We start from the raw sequence: 22,544 nt of genomic DNA on the forward strand, positions 1-22,544 counted from the left end.
GCATCCTTCATCTCTTACATCTTAAGCCATTCTTCTAGAAGCCTCTTCAATCATATTTTTTTCTAATGCATTATGATCCATCCTCGCTCGGTTCTCACTAGCATTGGAATTAACAAGAACCAGAGATGTTTTGGCACCAAACTGTCCCAAAACACATATGTTTTGGGGCAGGTGACACTCAAGCAACTTTCCACACATCTGGAAGGAACTGAATTTCAGAGCAGCCTCGTAACAGCTATGTGTTTATTTTAAATAATTGTGTGAGCTTAGTATCTTATGTCTAAATCAACAGCTGCTACTTGACTTGGTGAGAAATAAACACCATAAAAGAAATCTCTGCCTAATTAGATCCACCTGCTGAGAAGCCCATACGAATGCTGTTGTGTTCTGAACCATTCAGCAAAACAGGACAGCAAATTTACATTTACTTGATGTTCTGCAAGGGAAAACTTACGGCATCAGCTCTTAGTATATATTAAATTAAAAGAAAAATATCATATCATAATCATAAATATTACCCATTTCAAAACTAGTATACTCCGACGAAAACACTTCTGAGAACATAATGTGTTCAAGACAACCAGCAGTAGAATCAAAATTCTTGTAATTTGAAACAATAGCATAGCAAGATTAGTTCTTCAGATATTATAGTTCATTTATCACCAGGGAGTCACCCACAGAAACACAATGAAGTGGGAGAACAAGTCAAAAAGCCAGCAAACTGCCTTCTCAGATTCCCATCCCTCAGAGGATCACCATGTATTGGCTGAACGCAGAATAAACTCAACCCATACCATAATACATGCTCCATAAACAAGACGAGGCATTGTTTATCTCACCAGTGAGAAGAATAGGGGTAGAGATAAAAGGGAGATCTATTCTGTTTTGAAACAGCATACGAAGTCCTGGGACCTGTTTTATGCTTTTCCTAATTGATTCAGAAGAGACTGGGGACAGGATCTTGGCATGCCACCCCATAGCAAGCAGGAGGCATTTCTCCAAGCAGGAGACATCTCTCGGTATTAACTGCAGCTGAAGGGAGAATATGTTTGCAAAGCAGCAGGACTGCAGAGTTAATCCCAGGTCTGAGCTGAAATCTGAACAAGGGTTGCCAAACCCAGGGTTTTTTATGCCCTGTGAGACTTCAGGATTATAATGAACTGAGCTCAGTGTAACCTCCAGCCAGTATGGAGCCACTGCTTTTATCCACAAAGAAAAAAGCAATTTTCATAAATGACACAAAAAATAATTCTCCATTTTCAGCCTATTACAGCACTGGAGCACAGTGCTTCCCTCAGTGCCCATCAGCTCACAGTCCCAGCCAAAGGGGTAAAAACACAGGCTCGCTTATCTAGAAACCGCTTCTAAAGCAATACAAGCTTTCAGGAGTGACTTACGGAAACAAAACTCCTTTCTCCAAACCATCTCAGGTCAACCAGCAAAATATTAATAGCCGGACTCAAACCTCCCCAGCCAGCTTTAGATAGACAGACAGCCACGGCAGGTTCTCCTGGTCCAGCCCTGAGCTACACACCGACCTCTCCAACAACACACGTTCCACTCACGGATGATTGACGGTACATGCGCAAGCGTTGGCAAGGCTGGGTGATATGGATCTGGAGATTGCTTCATCCAGGTCTGCCTTGCAAGTTGTTTCCTGTGAAGAGTTCTCAACCTTGGACTTCACGCAACCATGTTGATCCAACAACAAAATCCTGGGATAACCACTGTGCTCCAAGGCTCGTATTTAGGTCTCTTTGCCTAAAGACCTACTTGAATAAAGCCAAAAGCTTTCACTTTTTGAGAAGGACGGTTATATTTGTTGGGATCTAATTGACATTGCATTAATGGGTGCAGTTAATTTTATATATATTATTTTTTTATTATTATTATTTTTTAAATTTTATTCTAAATACGGACTTGGCTCTCACCAGGTGCCTATGATGAACACATTAAGCAAATGCAGCTATGTCTGACAGCATCCATTAGCATTGCAGAAAAGACACAGAGAGCAGAATAAAACCCCCTGGTGTGAATTCAGCGGGAGCACAGGCACCAATTCCTGTTCAAAGCCTCCCACCCGAAACTCAGCAGCTTTCCCAATGCAGCAGGTATCAGAGAGGCTTGCACACCCAGAGATCACTTGTATCTTTAAAATTAGGAAAGGCCAGCTTGGCCTTCATTAGACTTGGACTCAGCTTTTCCCTTTTATTGAGTTTATCAGATGCACTTATATTTAAACATCACTAACTGGAGAAGTGGAGCACAATAAGGAGGCTCTTTCCCAGACGGCTAGGGATAAACACAACAGCACTTTTGATCCACAGTATAAACAGCAGGATAGCACCAGCACATGGCAGTTGTGAGCTTGGCTCCATCCCAAAAAGCAAAGCAAGAAAATTCTGCTAAATCCAGCAAAACTAGCACCTCTGCTCCAAAAGACAGGCATAGTTTACATGCCTACTCCCCTCTTGCCTGCTGCTTCGGGAAGGACTGTGCTTGCTGACTCCTTGGAGATTCAGGCAAGCTATACAGACTCCTCTCTCTCTGAAATAGATTCTGATACATTCATAAATATGAACAAACAACAATATTGGTTAAAAGGAAACTCCTGCCTGCTGCATCACAGGCAGCAAGGCTATAGCTACACTGAAATAAACAGCAGTGTCTCGGCATTTTAACTCCACGACCAAGTCGGGATGTGGGTGCCTCTCTAGACCCAGCGTCTGCTTTCCCCCCTGAAAGCAATCTGATTCCAATTATTTCCATGGATCACATCAGAAGCGCACTTTGTATTTCAGATCCTGAAACACTTTTTGTATAAAGAAACTGTTTGCATATTTAGCTACATGTTAAAAGTAGTCATGACTCAGGACAAGCTATGGCTTAAGTAATTTTTGTCCCCTCCTATCGACACCAGACACAAATCCATAAGGATACTACAGCCATATCCAACCCCACTTTTTCAATCAGCTTATTGGCATTAAACCTTCTTCTGCATTGAGGTTCCTCTCTCCCACCTTACCTTTTAATCTCTATCCTCTGTTGTATAACTATCATTACAGTAAAGCAGATGACTATTATTTCCATTGTAACATATCCACTGCAGAGGTGACCTTTGGTTTTTATTTTATTTTTCTTAAACACAACTCCTGCTGCATTCAAAGGCAACGCCTCGTAACTAACTGTAGCAGGGCGTGACTTGGTATCCGGGCCCTTCTGACCTTAAAAAATTTTCTTAATCTGCCTGGTTGATGTTGTAAACTGAAATCCCACAAGCATAAAAAGTGCTTGGCGAAGCAATGCTTCTAGCCAGGCAGGCTGCATTTTCTTGGAGAGCATCGCTGGTCACAGCTGGACATCTTGGCTAGAGAATGATCTGTGTTTGACCTGACCGGAAAATCTTGTAGATGTTGCCTAAAAACAGAGAAGTGCTCAAGAGCAAGAGGAGCTCCTTGATGCTCTCCTTTGACGATCAATGGGTGCATTAATGTTGACTTGATTTTCTAGGGTTCCACTTGTGTCACTTTCATTTAGAACAGGCAAGGTAAGAGAGACCCGGGATGAAACTACGTGCTTTACTAAACAAAGCAAAGGAAGGACGTATGAGTTCAACCTTGGACACACAGCTATATAACTATACCAAAAGAAACCAAGTCATAGCCTGCTCTGGAAAAAAGAAAACATCAAGTTGGGAGCTTGAAGGGGAATTACTCTTAACAAGAAAGTTTTGTTAAGCTGTGTTTTTTGGCACAAATACACTAAACAGTATCATTTTGCAAATGTAAAATTCCCTGGCGGGAAGCACACACTTCACGTGAACTCCTGCCCAGATCATTCCCGGGGAAGGAGAACAGCAAAACCGCAGGTCTCCATCTCCTCATGGCTCAGATGTGTCAATGAAGACATGACCAGAAAGAAACCACACACACCCTGCCCAACAGCACAGCTCCTGCACGTGCAGTCCTGGCTCTTCCCCCCCAGCTAAGTGGGTTAAATAATTCTTCAAAGACTGTCAGGGCTCAGTCCCGTTGCAGGGAGACGTACGCGGCTACAGGACTGGGCGAGCTCCCAACACATCGTGTGCTTGGGTTGCATGATGGGTTTCCAAGGCCGCCGGCAGAAGAGCCTGTCGGGGCTCGCTGATGGGGGCTTTGAGGGAGCCGGCAGCGCAATACGGGACCCTCTGCCCTGCTTAAACAAGGGAGGTCGTTGGCAGAGTTCACTCTGCAGGAGACACGCTGGGGAGCGGAGGTGGAAAAAGAGAACAACGTCCAGTATTTGGCATTTACTCTCAATCCCCCCGTTACAATTCACTGCATCAAGGAAACATACAGTTGCCTAAACAGGCTTGCAGTTTCACGCAGTTCCCCCCCGTATTTCAGGGGTATCAGTGGAGCCTTTTATAGCTTCACACACAAAAACCACATATGAAAGCCAAGTGACAACACTGCTTGAGTACAAGGCCTTTAGTCTGGGACTTGCAGAAACCCATTTGTTTCACACTTCTGCAGTTATACCTGGAGGCTGTCAAAATTCCTGTCCAGCCTGTCCTGGGACCACCAAACTCAAGATGACACATGAGCCAAAGCTCGCAAAGGGAATTGCCACTATCTGTGTGAGGGGGGGAGAGTTTTACTGCGTCAGTGCCAGCAGAATTCTCCTTCTGCCTCCAACCCTTGGTCTTTTGCTCACTAGTCTAATAAACAGCAGCTTAAAAAAGTGTATCTTGACATGCAACACCATCCCGCCTCCCCCCGAAGAAAAATCAGATGCAAAAAACTTACTTTTCTGGGCTTAACTTTGTCTTGTAAGTCGTACTGGCCTATTCCTTTGTAACTTATTCCAAGCCACCACGGGATTCCTTGTTTATCCTGAAAAATGGACGTCTACGTGAACCAAGAGCTACTTCAGAATTATGCAATTCCAAGATTACAGCCTATTTCATTCTGTGGCAAGTACGAGTAGGTACAGAACAAAGATTTTTTTTTTGCAAACAAATTGATGTGAAGTGGATTGCTGGAGTGAATGTTGAAACTTTCTTCCCTTGCCTTCTCAGGCAGAGGCAAGAAACTAGGTGGTGGTTGTGCAAAGTGGACAAAAAACCAACAGTGCTGCTGAAACAAGGGGGTGTCACTCGTTGCAGGAGTGGCTGTGAGGGGGGAAGGATACAGGACAGAAAAAACTGTGGCCAATGACTGCATCCACTAAATTCAGGCATAGACAGCCGCAGGAGGAGAGAACAGCGCAAAACATCAGCTTCTCGGGTACCATTGTCATGGCCATGACTCAAAGTAAGGAGACATCATCTCTGCTGCACAAACTCTTCTGCACAAAACACTTTGGCCCAGGCTCTGCTCTACAAATGGGAATAAATAGTGTATTTCCATCACTCTCCAAAAGGACTTCTCAGCATTTCCCCACTCCAAGTACACACCCACTAATCACCTGCCGCTTCTACATTGTATGTTTTTCTAATCTTGATTAGAAATGTCTCTGGGGAAACTATTAACTGCTTGGGATCTAGAAGTGATACCCAGTTTAATTAAGGTGATAAGAATTTAGCTCCTGATAGGAACTACAGAAGGTTTTACAAAGATTCCTTTCTGTCTTCTGCAGCACATAACGCTTTGCTGCTCTCTGGAAACAGCTTTTAAAGAATATTGAAGGGGGGAAAATTCTGGACGTTGAAAAATGCAGGGTTTAACACTGACAGAAGGGTACTGAATCATCAACCTACTCCTATAGGAATGTAATCACACATAATAAGGTAAGCAATCACATTATCTATGGGCATTTACTAACCTTTACTCCATAGTAATGAACTCCATATGTTGGCAAAGCTTCTACCACTTTCATGTACCTGTAGACAGATTTATAGCGTATCAGATGATTTTCTCTGAAGGGAATAATATCTATTAACATATTTTTTTCACACATGCATTCAGGACACATCATTTATCATTTGCATATTTTGAAGGTCTTAATAATTGAAGGCCCACGTTTTCAGAAAAAACTTAGCATCCTGGCTTGGGGAAAGATGTGATATTTCAGAAAAGTTAAAGCAAATAGAAAATCTCTTATACAACAAAACATTCCATCTCTTATCAGAGGGTCAGAGAACTGAAAGTAAAAATTCTGAACTGAACATGTGAACCTTTTGGGAAACGTTGTTGGTAAAGACCTGCCTATAATTATTCCATTATGGCGCTCTGGTTACAATGGATAGGCTCCAACTGCAAGTGTTTATGCAGTTGTACAATTGTTTCATGAGGCAATTCAGAAAACCATTGGACAGACAATTTTTCTCCTTGTTCCTATTGAAAGAAGGCCCTGAATTATTGAGACAGAGTTACAGGCATCGAGGTATGTGAGAAAAACTCAGGTTGTCTACATCGTGCAACCATGGCAATCATCTCAAACTTCTCAGTTCGTGACACATCCCACGGCATTTACCTGTAGGAAGTACAGTAATATTAATGGTAAATTAAAAATAAAATTCCACGGGCTCTGTATACACCTTGGAAGACCTTGTTCTTTTGAAAGCCAAATTCTGAACACTTCAACGAACATGCATTTGGGTTTTTTACAGGATCTAAGGTAATACTCGCCCTTAAGAGTTTGGTGTGAAAACTAATTGATAGCAAGCAGGGTATGGAGAAGAGTCTTCCAATAAAATAAGGTCCAAATAATTTATTTTATGTTTGAGATATCTGAATGAGGACACGCAACTGCAAGCCTGTGAAATCTGAAACTTCAAATAGTTTACCTTTGAAATATAACTCAATAAAAAAGAATCTGACAGATATAAATGGTAAAGTTTGCAAGCAATAATGATCAAAACGGCCTGCATTGCCACTTCTCAACAAAAAAGAAAAAAGGAAAAATATCATCTTCACAAATTAACAAGTGTCATACTCACTGAACAATGGCTTGTCCTCTGGTCAGACCTTTAATTTGTGTATAATGCTCAATTACTCTGTCCTCACTGCAAACCAAACACAAAACCCAATTTAGAGACTCAGTGACTTTTTTCATGTGTGACGGCATCTGTTGAAAATCAGACGCCTGCTCAGCATGCAGAGAAGTGTCCCTCTGTACGCTTCTCGCTCTGGTTTACATTCTGTTTCTTACTGATTTCTTTCCCACCCTTCATTAAGCAGCGTGGAGCTGCCTGGCTGATCCCCGCCATCGCATGCCGCGTTCCAGGCTAATTAATGAATCGTTTCGGATCAGCCTGTTATGCTGTAGATGCTGCTGCAGAATAAGGGTACTAATTGTATAAATTCATTTTCACGTTCTAAAGGACCAAAACTTCAAAGGATAGTTAAAGCTCCATATGCAAGACAGAGGAAGTTAAACCAGAAATGTTTTCATTCCAGTGTATTTTTTGCCCCTGACATTTCATAGGTGAAAAAAAATATAGATCTGTTAGCAATGACCTTTTTGCGTTTTTCCTCTTATATACGTCAACATTTTGTTTTAGCGGAATGCGAAATAAAATATGCATTTAAGTGTCAGACACTTGAAAGCAAAGAAAAACACAGCAAAAAACAAATCATAAGCAAGTACTAGCATACTTGAAAATCCATCAGGTACACATCAAGCCTAGAAAAATGAAACAAATGAGGGAGTCAAACTTGCACAAAGGGCATCAATTCCAAGGAAACGATATCATTGATTCATCCCAAATGCTGTGTTCCTTTACGGCAGATTCAAGCCACAAAATTGGACCTGCCTTTCCGTTTCCAGCTTTTCTAGCTTATTTCCTCCCCCCTCCGTCCTATTGAGGAGAGCAGCTGGGTGGGCATCTGGCAGCCAGCCAAGGTCAACCCACCACAGAAGCTGTACTGTGCGACAGTTGACGAGCAAGGTGCTCTTTGCAAAGCCAAGCTTGGCTGGAGTTCAGATTTCAGCTCTTTCTAACGTGTGGTCCCCACATACTCTCATCCAGCCGTTTCTGATCCAGCAATTTAATTTGAGCGAACTTTCAATGAGGGATTTGCATTGGATCTTGCATAACTTATAACCTTCTAAAAACTGGAAATACTTGAGCACAAGCAATTAACCCCAAGTCCTATATCACAGAGGCTGAAAACTTTCAAGAGAGTTTGCAAAACTGTTTGAAAATGATCTTGTCATTACCATTCATAGCAATGATTTACATTTTAAATTAAACAGCTCACCAGTAAGCGAGTGATGGATGTTCCTGCAGTGTCTTGGTAGGAAAGACAGGCAGTGTCTTCAAGTCTTTCCTAGTGTTTTCATCACTAAAAACCGAAAATGGCACAGAGTCACTGCTAGTGAATCATAGATGCAATCATTAGTTTCAGCAGAAGGAAAGGGCTGTATTTGCTACCCAAGAACACGCTGCATTGCCCCATATCAGGCTGTCATAGCAACGTAACTCTATAGGCCCTCTCACATGACAGTGATGTATACGGTGTCATGCAGACTCGTCTTGTAACTCATTATGCAGACACGTGATTCTTGGGCCACTGCGGCGGGAGCACCGCATCAATATTTACTTTGCACACACACTCACTCTATTTGCTGAGTGCAGAATGAGCCCTGAAACAGCTGCAGAAGGAAAGCCTCTGCCCAAAAGCAAGGCTCGTAGTGCTAACTTTTGCTCTACCTTTAGCTAAAATCCTACCTCCAGACAACAAATTGCACAAAGCAGCATGGTATTTGTCAAATCTCAGAGTTTAACAGTGATCTGATTCGAACCAAAAGGGTTTCAGTTCATATACATTAAAATATTTTCACTGAAAATAGTCTTCCTGGACTGCTCATTCTACAGACAGTTCAAAGTTTTGGACTCCAGGCCCAGCCTGGAACAAAGTAAAGGGGGTTGAAGTATGTGAATGCGATTTGTCACAAAAAAACCCAGCAGAATATTTAAAAATCTATTTACAGACATCAGTAAAATGGTTAATATTTTCTCCTAATATGCTCCATTAATTAATCAGCTGAAACTTGCACGCCTCATTTCTGCAGGATTTCTGCGTGCCTTTGCAGCAGCACCAACAAGCACGAACACAACTTTTCTACGTAAAGAATGCATCAGTCACGTCCATCAGCATCCGCCTCAACTTCTGCATCCAAGCTTTCCTTGAAGGTGTTTTCCTGCTCCCGACCTCTGCTTTCATCAGATTCCACTATTAGAGATTTCATCTGAGCTACGTTCCCCCTCTTCCCTCAAAACCAGCACCCTGTGCATCAGCGGAGGGGACCAGAGCACAGAAATCTGCTCCGTGGGCACCACAGATCAACCTCTGCAGACGGAGGAGGCAGCAAACCCCTACCACTCTCTCATCTCACGTGGCAGATGTCACAGGGAAGGCCCAGTAAATTAAAGCTTTTTGTTCCTCAGCGAGCACGGGGTAATCCCTCTGTAAGCTTCTTCCCCAGCCCTGACAATGTGCCTCAACCCCAACTAAGAAGGACCACCTCTGGGGACAAGGAAACAGTTCAATCAACAGCCCATTTATTCTTCAACGTCTTTGATGAAGTTGCCAAGAAGGGGGTCAATTAGCGCCGAAGAGCTGTTGTTGCCGAGCTTTCCCGGGCCAGCACTCTTCTGCCAGGAATATGCACTTTTCTTTGCAAACTGGCCAGCACCCAAGTGCCCCAAACGGGGACAGCTGGGTAGAAAATCAGGATCTCTCCTCTCAACGCTCAAATACAGCCAATGCTTACAAAAGCTGAGGGGGTTTTATTCACCCTTTAAAAGCCCATTTTGATGGGATCAAAAGGCTGTAGGACATCTCAGCTTGCAGTGAGAAGGTAGATTACCAGGGGTTTGTAGGGATATATGAAAATGCAGACAGAGCACACCCTCCTGAGGCCTCAGAAACCAGCGCAAAAAAAAAAAAAAATCCCAAACCAAAAAACCAAGCCCTGAGCAACCTGGCCTGATCTCACAGCTGACTGCTCTCGGAGCAGGAGGTTTGGCCAGAGGTCCCTTCCAACTTCAATCATAGACTCACAGGATAAGTGATTATTAAAATAAAAATTTCCTCCTATTTTTAAGCCTGACTCTTAACTGCAATGGCTGCCGTAGCAGTCAGGGTTGGCAGGGAAATACAGCGAAGTAGGAGAGGTTTTGGAAGGAAGCAATAACAAAATAGCTCATTTTTACCAAACAAAAGGGCTGTTCCTCTAAATATAGATTCTCAACCTCCAATATTCATAATTAGAGGTTTAATGGCTGGTATCTAAACCCCTGTTTAGAAACCTCGCTGCTGGCAAACAACAAATGCCCAAGGGAGGGCTGAGCATTAAGGAGGCTGATGCCGGGAGGCCGGAGCTGAGCCCCAGGACAGGCAGCCGGGCAGGGGGGGACAGGTGACTCCCCAGCTGTCACCACCACAGCCAGGTGGAGAGGTCCCAAGCTCTCCTTCACCAACCATTACGGGGCCAGCAGCCTCCCCGTCACTCAGAGGGGGAGTGGGCTTTGAGCTGGGACATACAGTGACCAAAGGGCCGCAATCGTGTCTGGGCTGTGACGTGGGGCACGTCCCTCCAGCACCGACCCAGAACCATGGGCCCTGGTGCGCTTCGTTAGCAGGCAGAGTCCGCAGAGCTGTGACGACTTACAGCAGAGCTGGACCTTCTCTGTTCTTCTGCCAACCTACAAACCCATCCAACTTCTCACAATAGTGGAGAATACACTTTTATGAGGCAAAGTTGGCCCTTGGGGCTTCCATTCCTGAAGGGACCCAACCTCGCACCCTGAGGTTCAGACACACCATGCTGTCCATCAGTAGCTGGAGCGAGTCTGCCAAAACGGACTTAAAAGGCCTGAAAGTCTCTGAGAAGCCACATGAGGGTTTTATTTTTTCCTGCATAATTGTAAGATAAAGCATAAAACAATCCTAGAAAAATGTAAAAGACCTGGGAGAAACAGAGCACAGCTCCTTGCACGCTGGATGCCTTCAGACAGCGCAGGCTGGCACGCGGCAGCCCAGATCTGCTGACTGCGTGCCTGAGGATTAGCATTCGGGATGATTCACGGCTTCAGGGATAATAAAAGCCTCCAATGATCCTCCCCCTCCTTCCACAGAGTTCATTATCCCTTCATCTGCACCGAGGAGCCCAAGCGCATCTCCCCTTGACCTTCAGGATCACTTTCCCAAGCCTGCCGAGATCCAGCCGTTCCCCAGAGGTGACAACTCCAGATGGCAGGAGCGACGGTTTGAATTATTACCTGTTCCTGTTTGGTTTCACAACGATCACAAGGCGATACAGAAATCACAGGGTAGACAGCCCCGGCTCCAGATGTCCAACCATCTACGCTATCTACCAGCCAAACACGCCAGTGTTGTATCTGGCGTGTCCATGGGCGGTTCTCATCAGGGCAGGAGGAGGACTCGGCTGTCAGGACAGAGAGGCCCACTTGCATTTAATCTGACCTCTGCTACGGAGGGGGCTTCTTGACTGATGGTTCTTGGCATAATTTCACTATATAAACTTAAACCGCCCAGTCAACGGGACCGAATGTTTTTTGGCAAAAGGTTTGTTTATTCCCCAGGAGGAAAATATAGGGAAACTCTCATCTCAAGTATTTTTCCACTATGGAGAAGAATTAAAGAAAACCAGCAGACGAACCCTTTCCTTCCTATCCCACCCTCTAAATGGAAGTTTTCTCTCTGGCAGATATCGAGCAGAACTTGAAAGATCTGGGCAATGTAAATGGAAATCTACATCAGATCCTCCTCATGCCGAACCTCAGCTTGCATGCTTGGTACTGTACATATTTAATTTTCTGTCCCAACATGAACAAACGTCGGGCAAGATGCTGTCCCAGCAGCACGCCCTGCTCGTCGGTGCCCCCTCCATGGAGATGGAGGGGCAGCTTGTCTCTAAAATAACCAACAGCAATATTTAACCACGTACCATACTATGAATAGGAGTTCCCACGTTCAAACTACTATCTCTAGCAGCAAACCAGGACCAATCCCACGCGCCTCCTACAACCCGCTGACGTTACAGTGCAATTTTAGGCACCTTGCTAAAACCCCACCAGAAATCTGGGAAGGAACCAAGCCAGACTATCGTGGCATGCTCTGCCTAAAGCACATTATTGAAAATTAAAAAAGACTTACATATTTATGCTCCCAGAAAGTGCATCTTCACAGCTTGTAATTGAGTGATAAAACACTCCCTGCTAGGCAAAGATTTACAGAACTGTGCTAATTAGGACCATTTGTCAATGGCTACCCAGGCTTTTCCCTGCGCCCACTGCCAAAAACTGCTTATGCCTGTTGCTAACGCAGGTAAGAGCTTAGATGTAATAAGATGTGGTTAATGAGATTAGCATAAAACGTGAAGAGCAATAGACACACCCAGAGCAGCAAAAGCAACATACTGGACTACAACATAAAAGCTTATCAGCCTACATCATCTTTGTAAATATTAACAACTTGAGAAGGATAGGACTTCAGACAACTTTTAACTGACTAAAGTGATGGCAGGTGTGTCTGCCTCTGCTGAATCATGTTGATAACACTTTATAAGGTAGGAATTTATCACTAGGGAAAGTACATCATATAGTGATTTCCCTCTATTCTCGAAGCCTCTTGACCTCTCGTAAATAACTACTCTTGTGTTGCTACATGATCATTAGAGTAAGTCAACTCCTGGGTCTTTCTGAATGTCGCCGTTTTATATTTGGTTAATTCTTGAAATGAATTTTAGGCACACCACAGGTAGAATTTAGAGTGGCCTTGCTTCTGGAAAATATCAACCAACCTCTCAAGTTAACCTGAAAGTTATCTCATGGACACCTAAAAATCAGCAGACACTTCTGAGAAGCGCACATGAGATACAAGGAAACACGGAGCTTCACAGCTAAAGGACAATACAAAATTACCCTGCATCATAAAGACACTTCAAAAACTTTCCATTAGGATTTTTCTTCTTACTCTGTTCAAGGTATTTAGAGCTAGCAAAATAAATATATAGAAACAGCACACAATTAGACTAGATACTTGAAAGCTTGACAATTTAAGTTTTCAGAGGGCTGGTCAGGTTACTCAGATGATGTTACTAATGGTCCAATTTCTTGAGAATAACCACTGAATGCCTTTGCTACGCGATTACAAGCAATGCTATAACATCCCGTGTTGCTGCCCACACCCCAGGCTGGTCCTAAAGTGACTTTCTAAAGTGACCAGACTTAGGGTAGCGTCACCAAGCTGCTCCCACTATTCCACACATTCACAGATGAGAGTTGGCAACATGGACCATCACACTGCAGCTGGATTGCTTCAGCAACAGGTGCTTTTTCTGTAGGCTTTTGTTTTGTTTTAAAATAAATGCAAGGGCAGAGCATGGCAACCTCACGCTCCCATGGAGGTTGGTCTGCCTTTCAAGGTACCACAAGAAACAGGTGTGAGGAGGAAGCAGCAAGGCAACGGAGGGGAAAAAAAAAATAAGCGGGGTTAAAAGTGCAAGAGAAAAAAGGGGAAGAAGGAAAAGAGAGCAGGGAAGGGACAGGGAGAGCCGATGGATTTAGCAGCTTTCGAGTATGTCAGAGCAGCAGGATCTTGGCAGCAGGATTTTGAAATGTGCTTTCTGACAAATCCTCTTTTGTGACAAGTGCCAGACGTTTCCCATCATTTCCCAACCTTTCAGTTTATGGTCTGCTGGCACGCTCAAGAAAGTCATTCTTCTGTTGAAGGAAGACCAAGATCTGGAAAGGCCATGAACAAGGGGCTCCCATTGGCACAGGACAGCCAGAGCTGAACTGTAACCCCTCCAGCCAGCGGGGAGCTTTGCCTGGGGCAGGGCTGCAAAGTCTGCCACTTCAATACCAGATAGGAACCACCTGCTCAGAAAGGTATTTGAAGGAGCATTTGTAAGAGCCTTCCAAACCCTGTAGGTGAAAAGGAACACGATAAGCAGTGCAGATGGCTTTTTCGACACCAGGCTTGTTGTACATCTACGCTGCAGCCGTGCTGTGGATTCCCACGCCGTGCTGCAACAACAGCTTTAGTTTCACAGCTCGAGAGGGACTTGCACCAAACACAAAGCGTGCCTGGGGCTGGGCAACCCTTCCCCACGCTTAGCACAGGCTGGACCACAGCCTTGGACCCCTGGCTCTGACCTCCAGCTCCAGCCCTGCTCCTTTAGGCTAATTTCCCTGCTTCCCAAGCCCTGCCTGACTTTCAGAATGAGCGGCAGGCGTGCCTACCGATCTCACAGGGGTTTGGTGACCCTACTCCTTGGCTTTTGGAAGATGGACCAAGAGCACCAAGGGAAAAGCAACATTTCTCATATCAGATATATGCATGCACCTCTCTGAGGACATGGGGACCAGACAAATGAGAACGTGAGCTGCTCCCAGAGCCACCTTGGCAGATGAGGCACTGTTTGTCTTTCCACTTTGCAGATGAGGAACGGGGTGCCGAGGAAGCAGTTCTGCATGGCTAGAGAAAATCTGTGACCCAAACCTGCCCTAAATTCTCAGGTCTTCTATTACAGCTCTTGATGTGAAATATGAATATTCTGAAGATAAAACCCTTCGGTCCTTGAACGCCACACCTACCGTTGGTGACGGCTCACAGTCCCACAGATCTGGTACAGTATATCCACGTTTACAGAGCTGCTCAGCCATACCGACAGCATGCATTACAGTGCTTCTCTATCAGACCAGATGGGAAGCAGAACAGCTCTGCTTTACCTGGGGATTTACTGCAGAGCAAAAGATGACTATTCACAGTTGATACAACGTTTGAAGGATCCCAAACCCTTCCTCGCAACAACAGACTGTTATTTCTAACATTCACGCTTTCTTCCTGTTCACACAAAAGTCAGCTTAGCCATATTAGTTGTGGGGTTTTAGCATGTCTGAGTACAGCAGCAAAGTTTAAAGCTTGTTATCACAGCCCTGTGTGCTGATACAAAGATACATGGAACCACAAGAAAAATAAAGTATCCAAATAACGATAAAGACCTGACAAATCCACAAAAGCAAAAAAGCTGAGGCTGAAAAGCTGTCGTAACTTTTCCTCAAAGAACAAAATACACCCTACATGATAGATCCCAACCACCATGGGAAGGAAAAGCAAAAGAGATTTATTTTTGCTTTTTTTAAAGCAAGGCTGTTGTTCGGAGTCAGACCGGAGCCCAAACTCCCGCTCGCAGCTGATGGTGCAAGGCTGCAGAAACTCTCTGTAGACCTGACAAAGTTTTCCAGATATTCAACAGAAGGGAGGTGAATACATTATAATGCAAAAGCCATGAAATTTAATTTTACGACAGGAAAAGGCAATGTGTTTTAATGCTTAACCTGTACTTGAGGGAATTTCTAGGAACAAAGGGGAGAGCATCTTTTACCTCAGGCTGTGGATGCCACGATGCTACTCCAAGCCTAACAGCTACGACAGCAACATGCCTCCGACTTGTCCCCTGCATGGGAAACAACTTGGGAGATGATGAATTTTCTAGCACCATGCTTGCCTTGTCTCTCATCTGCTTTGGATGCAGAGCACAGGCAAAAGCCCTCCCTTGGTGGCTGGGTTGTACCCACTATAGCACTGCGTCTCTGAGTTAAAAGTGCCTTAAATGAAAAGCAAAGCAAAGCAAAGCAAACAAAGGACTGTGGAGGGACAATTAAAGAGGACAAAATACAACCACCCCTTTGCTGCCCCTCAGGAAACTGTATGAACATCATGCATATGAAGTCTAAAAATGTGTGTTCCTTACCAAACTGCCATAATTATATGTAAACATTAAAAGTTACATTGCCATATGCAAGTAGTAAATCCCATTAGATCAGATTATTAAATTACTGAAAACATCCTTTTTTTTCTCTCCATCTAATCCTTTTTGCTCATTTCACCCACAGTGCTTCCACCTAATTCAGCCCAATTCATCTGCTACATAATAAGTATACTACATCAATTCCTTGAGAGCCCTTGCAGAACTGCTTTAAAACAGGAAATTGTAGAAAAACCCAAACCATTAAAATGACATCATTGCAGAGACTATGTATGCTTTGGTCTGCCCTGAACTGCATGAATCTACAAGTAGCACCAGCAGAAAAAAAAAAAAAACCAACCCCTTGCTGTTAAAAGTCTAGCCAAAAATTAGGGTCTTAACTACATATTTGTTTGTAATTGCAGCTGGTTTACACAGTGAATTTCCACTTTTTATTGAAAAATAAACCACCAGGACAGAATGACATTTTCATCTCGGAACTGCTGGCGAAGTGCTCATGGAGACGGAGTTCAGCAGCTCCCTGTGCAGCTCTCCTCTGCCTGATGCCTTCCCTCGGCTACCCCTTCTTCATGGTACACTGGGGTGTATAACCCCAAAAATGAACTGCAGTGACTCATCAAGAAAAACAAGACTTGCACACTGCTAGAGAAAAATTACTGCAGTTTTCAACCAGCTTTCTTTGAAGAGGGTATAAGATTCAATTAACCAGAGCTCTTCAGGAAAGTGGGTATCTGATACCTGTCAAGGAGGGGAATCATTATCATCGTATGAAATATATATCAAACGTGACTTTCCCTAAACTTGTTCATTTACTACCTTGATTCATTAGATGTTCCCAAGTAAAGTGAAGTAATCAACACCCTCAGCAAGCAGGCCCTAAGTTAATAAATCTTTGCTCATCTTGTTTCAAATTAGTTCTTTATTGCAAAAGAGTGAGCTCAGAAAAGCACACAGCTGGGTTTAACTGAGACAGAGTTAATGGTTCAGGAGCAAGTGCCTAACAAGGTATTTAAAGAAAAAGTGTGCAGAGTCGCAGCTGAAAGGCAAAATACACAATGACTCACTTGGCAAACAAGCAGCCATGGAGCACAAGGAGCACAACCGCCGCGCCAGTGCTGAGCACTGATTTACGGCGAGGCAGACACAGCCCACAGGGAGCAGTGGGTCACGCTAGAGAAAGCCTCTGTAAATATCAGTGCATGGGCATTTTAAAAGTGCACTTGCATGGAAAAGAAAATCATAAACTAAACCCCAGTGCTGCCTATGACAGGCACCAGATGGATGCCCTGAGAGTGAATCCTACGGTGACCCACCAGCTCTTTTGTGTCACCCACCGATACACGTGGAAGCAAACCCTCAGGGGCCGAAAGAGGCACCCAGACCGCGCTCAGGTCTTTGTCCTCCGCATGAGACCAGCGCTGATGTCCCCTTGTAACCCATCCCCAATCCCAATGGTCCTGGACAAGAGCTTCCAGTCAACAGTTCACAACAGGTCTCCTCATCCAACAGGGCAGCCTAATAGGAGCAGGTCTGTGGAGCAAAAGGGTTTGTGCTGGGGACCTGACACCCACGCTGTACCCATTTCAGGGCTTTCTTTAGGCCAATTCTAGCCCGACCCCACAGCCTGAGCACCCATTAGTGGCTGGCACCCATGAGGTGGGCTCCATTCACGCCACATGGATCCACCTTGAGTCCTCTGAGACCTCTCCAGGATGCAAACCAGAGAGCTGAGTAGCAACAACTGGGAGATTCAGTCCAAATTTGCGTTTCTGCTCTGACCCCAGCCCTGGCCATGGCCACACCTGGAGTTTTGGTCATATGAACCTGGTGAGATTTCCAAAAACAGGCTGGATAAGCAGCCTCCAAAAAAAAAACCCAAAACCCTCAGGTGTGTCCTGTTTCTGAAGCTACCTTAAGTCCTGGGGTAAGCAGTACAGTGAACAGGTGCTTTGCTATCAGACAATTATTAACTTCTTCCAAGCAGCTATTTTCTAGCACTGCCCACGTTATCATTTCCACATTCTTTTCCACCAAGAGATTTTCCAATTTGTTTGGCAAAATAGTCATCTTCCCAAGCAAACGCTACCTAAAAATCTAATACTGATAACTCACTCCTAATTAGGAGCAAATTGTTAATACCAGTTTTCTGCACCTAGACCAAGCACTTCATTTTTTCCTCAGTAAAGTTTTTAAATTCAGGAGTTTCTGAACCAATTACTCCATAGCCGCAGCTTGAGAGGTATCTTTCACACAACCCTTTTCCTTCTACAAACTGTGTTTATCACCCATGTAACGATAAACCCCTGTGCCTCGCACATGTCAGCTATCAGGAATTCATTATTTTGTCTGTGTTATGTTATACCAGTCGGGAGTTATCTTTGCAGCCCACAGGCCAGATCCAAAATCAAATGCGTCAGCTATTTAAAGAAAATGGAAGCCCTCCTCCAGCAATTTAACTAAATTTCAGGCAGCATGGCTGGGTTTCAGTACTGGAAATGTTACTGAGGAAAATATGATCCAAGATTATCAGTCAGAAAATAAACTTTTTTTTTTAAAGTTACTTTCCTTATATAGTCCCCGTAGCTAATCTGATTTTAATAAATGTTTTTCTAATGCTAGAAGGACAGCATTTAGGACACCTCAGTTATAAACTGTCTCTTTCATCAAGCGACAAAGAAAAATAATACTATATACTATTGCATAGCATTTTCGAGGGCAGATGCTTAGTCTGTAAACTGAAAACAGCTAAATCATTTATTTCCCAAGGAGGCAAAAGGAGGCAAGACTTCATATGTTACATATTTTCACGATGAATAATTACCAGACTGATCTATTATTTTGCTTGCTTGTCAAGACATTAGGTCTCCTTAAAATTTAAATAAAATCCTTAAAATAAATAGAATTTGGACTTCTTTTCCCCAAAATTGAACCATGCCAGAACCTGCAACTTGAATTAAACTTTCTATTTAAAACCCTTGTATAGAGCTTAAAAAACTACATTTTGTAAAACCAGGGATGCCGCTTTTTTTGTTCTTGCATTTGCAAATATGAGAGTGGATGAGTACAATTAACTAATGCAGAATTTCAAAACTACCGTTAATGACTAATACTTCGCTTGAGGTTCTTATTACAGGAGCTGGAGAAAAACTGATGGGAATTCAGTTTAAACAGAGAAGCAGTCAACTGGAAGTCATAGACGAGTCGTGAAAAGCAAACACGAGCAAAGCGTTACACCTCTCCTCTCGAAGAAAACGTGCCTAGTTGTTGCACAGGAAGGCAGAGAGCCATGGACTTGCAGCATCCCAGACTTGCTGGGAATATCAGAGCTGCAAGACTCTCGGGAGGAACCGCTCTGCCCATGGCAGCCCCGACACCGTCCCATGTACCGGGGAGAGGAAGGGCTCACCGAGCATCCCTGCGGCATGCTCTTCGTCACATACAGGGGGTAATTATCTTGGCTGGGATCACCAGTTCGGTAAACAGGAAAAGGAACTGGGTGTGCGGTGAGCTACACCGATCGTGGTCCGCTGTCATCTTCGTTAATCATTCCTCCTGCGGGCTGCAGTCATTTTAGACTGCCTTTGAGAAACCAGAGCTGTCCGAAACTTGCACATATGCAATGGACATGCTGCGGGTGCAATTTTGAAGCATGTACTTAAGTTTTATCAAGATGTTTTAAAAGCCAGGGTCCTCTCAAAGCGGGACTTGGGTAGTTTATCTTACATAAAGCCTCTCTCCGAACAATAAGGCGCATACCCTTGTCCTAACAGCCCAGTGCAGGACCTCAGGGTCCAAACCCCAAAGACCCTGATACTTTCACGCTGTCAGTGCTACCAGACTGCAAAGTGCCTCCAGAGTGACCTTTGTGGGGGAAAAAAGCAAAAGTTTTTACTTTCTCCAAGCGCCCACACATCAGGTTTGCTCACTGAAAATAAACAGATTTCAAAAGAATGTGCTCACCCACTCAGCACGGGGTAAGGGAGGGTGTTTCTTGGGAGATTGCTGCTCTGTGCCATCAAGACGTTATCTGAGAATTTGAGCAGTGGATTGGGAAAGGGGTTACTGCAGAGCCACAGGAGTTTGAAGCGTGCAGAGCCACAGGAGTTTGAAGCGTTCAGACCCTGGTACTGATCTGCCTGTTCCCAGCTGAAGTCAGCGGGAATACCGCGCAGTGACCCCACCGCAGGACGTGTCTCCATGGAGCAGCTCCCTACGGGATGCGTGAAAAATCAGCCAAGCAGAGATCACCAGCATTGTCTGGACTGGCCCATTTTTTCACTTCCAGAAAGCTAATCTCTAGGACTTCAGGCAATTCCTGTATTTACCAGGAGTTCATGCAGCACTAATCCAATATAAAAAAAATTAACCCGTGTGTTCTCACGCAAGCAGAAATGGTGCAAGAGCCACATTCCAGAAAGTGATTCAAAGTGGAATTGCCAAATGACAGCGAACACTGAACACACCAAACCCAAGACACCGCAGAGGCAACCGCACTGCACAAGCAGCACCGGTGCAAGGACGTATTTTGTGTCACGGGCGAGTTTGGCAGGGGAGACCAGTCCCGCAGTATCTGTTAAGATACGCCGGTAATTAAGCTAGTGCTTTATCAGCGGTGGTCCAAACGACCACTTGTGATATGTAAAATGAAATTCCTTCACATCTGTTGTGCTCACTGTGCCTCTGACAGCTGGCCATGCTCATTTGCTATGGAGGCATAACGTATGTTTTGTTTAACAGAGGAAACAATTGCTGCAGCTATTTTCATTGCAACTGTTAGGGGAAGAGCTGCACTTGGAAATCCCTCTTGCAGCAGAGTATTCTTCCCTCCAATTTTCCTTAAATACTTTTGAAGGTAACCACGGGCAATCCACTCCTTGCAACATGCCCGCAGAGACATGGAAAATAACCACAGACTCAGTTCTTGGGCATGTGAAGAAATGCTTACAAACCTACTTATGGCAAATGATAAGGAGTCGGTGTTAAGTTTAAACCACATAAGGGGGGTTTTCACCACAAAGCTAGTTTTTAACCTTAACCCCTTTTCGCGAGAATTGAGAGCAGGTGCCACCAGTTGCTACAGTTTAACAATTTACTGGTCAAGTGAAGGGCGGTTCTCTGGTTATCAGTGCCTAAACTGAGTTAAGCTTAGGGTGTCCCGCTGAGATCAGGCAAGATAAGCGGTCTTTCTAGAGAAAAATGCAGCACACTACAGCTATGAGCAATATATTGTGGGTCACAAAGCAGGCCTGCAGCGTGAATAAGAACAGAAATTGTCTGTATAGCCAGCCCATCCAGTTGGACTTAGTCACAAGGACATCTTTTCCTCCTTGCAGGCGTGAGAGCATGCCAACAAAAAGGAGGAGGAGGAGGATGTGATGGACTTCACAGAGCATGTCCTTCAGCAGAGGAGGGGATGGCCCTCGGAGAAGAAGGGTCTTGGGCAGCAGCACTGGCACTTACTTGACAACTGTGCGCTGAAGGAAAAGCAGAGTACGTCACTTTGGCAGTCAGATGTGATTTGCTCCCCGCATTTAAGTAGATGGCTCTTTACTGAGCATTTTCAAAGCATGGTTCTTGAAAGCTGCTGTAGCTAAAGTGTAAAAACACCTCTCTTCCTACAGGGAAACTCAGCAAGTAGTAAAATATTAACATGACCAAAGCCAACCTTCTGAATTTCTATTTGCTTACCGAGCTGTTTCTAATTGAAGGTCTTTTCCCTTGGTTCTAACAGGTCTGAGCGCAACCCCACCTCCTCCCCACGGCCAGTTATCATAACCAGTGCATGGTAAAAAGCGATCTCCAAGGGCAAGCCCAGCCTGATGATGCAGCTTTAGCTGTCTAAAGCCCAGCAACCGGGTCGCACACCAGCTACAACACAACTGTCGGGTCAAGTGCGAGAAGGGGGAGGCCCCGCGGGGCAGCTGCAGAAGAAAGCGGCTCATTGATCTCCGGCACGGGCAGCCGACGGGCTCCGCGTCTCTCTGCACGTGCTGCCACTGCACGGGCAGCGTTGCAGGCAAGGTCGCCCAGATGCAACCCAAGCCGCAGTACAAAGTACAGGCTTTCTAGTAGGAAAGAGTGGGAGCTTTCTCCCCGTCCCACTTTGGCACCCACGTTTGGGGAAGGGAGCAAAGCAGCACGGCCTGAAAAAACTGTTTTGACTCAGAGCCTGCTCACAAAAGGCATTACTCACCCTGCCAACTCAGATTTTAACCAGCCCAGCAGTGCATTTCACTTTCTTCAGCCACTGCTCCCGGCTCGACTTCACCCCCATTTTTGATTGTTTGCAATACAATGCCAACACAGAAAAACACATCCATCAAGCACACTAGTATTAGAAAGGAAAATGTTATTACCTGGAATAGTCCCCTTTAGCTTCCTACAATTGAAAAACAGTGACAGAATTAAAACATGATCTCTTCAAAAGTCCTCGATTTTCCCAGCATTGTTCACTTCCCCACTCCCACAGCTCTGTGGCCAGATCCTGACCCCAGTTACACTCAATGCAAAGCATGGAGGCTGCCTGCACGTATTCAAGAACAGAACCTGGCCCTTTACGCTTCCAGCTGTAGATTATCCACCTACACCATAAATAAAATGGCTTCCAAAATGGGGATGAATTTCATATTGCAAATCAAACGTCACTTTCACTGCACAAAAAGTGAAATACAATTCTCTCTCCAGCTGACCACATCCAGCTAAAGGTCGGCTTTACAGGCAGGTCAGCAGTTGAGAGAAATTGTGCTCACTCGAGATGAAAACAACAGTTCAGGCAGATCAAGCCACTGCAGCTTTGCTGTAGCATTTTGTCACTG

At 44.6% G+C, this 22,544-nt stretch overlaps 1 protein-coding gene across 1 annotated transcript in view; it reads right to left on the reverse strand.

The window, feature by feature from the left end:
- The window catches only part of FRMD4B (FERM domain containing 4B), an 86,214-nt gene that overhangs the window by 21,350 nt on the left and 42,320 nt on the right, over nucleotides 1-22,544 (reverse strand). Inside the window, exons 7-11 of the mRNA XM_052776779.1 lie at nucleotides 22,086-22,108; nucleotides 8,187-8,270; nucleotides 6,923-6,988; nucleotides 5,806-5,863; nucleotides 4,788-4,874 (exon numbers count right to left, since the gene is read on the reverse strand). Coding sequence (XP_052632739.1) covers nucleotides 4,788-4,874; nucleotides 5,806-5,863; nucleotides 6,923-6,988; nucleotides 8,187-8,270; nucleotides 22,086-22,108 — 318 coding nt within the window. The remainder of the gene's footprint in view (nucleotides 1-4,787; nucleotides 4,875-5,805; nucleotides 5,864-6,922; nucleotides 6,989-8,186; nucleotides 8,271-22,085; nucleotides 22,109-22,544) is intronic.

The sequence above is a fragment of the Harpia harpyja genome, chromosome Z, assembly GCF_026419915.1.
Source record: "Harpia harpyja isolate bHarHar1 chromosome Z, bHarHar1 primary haplotype, whole genome shotgun sequence".
Taxonomy (NCBI): Eukaryota; Metazoa; Chordata; class Aves; order Accipitriformes; family Accipitridae; genus Harpia; species Harpia harpyja.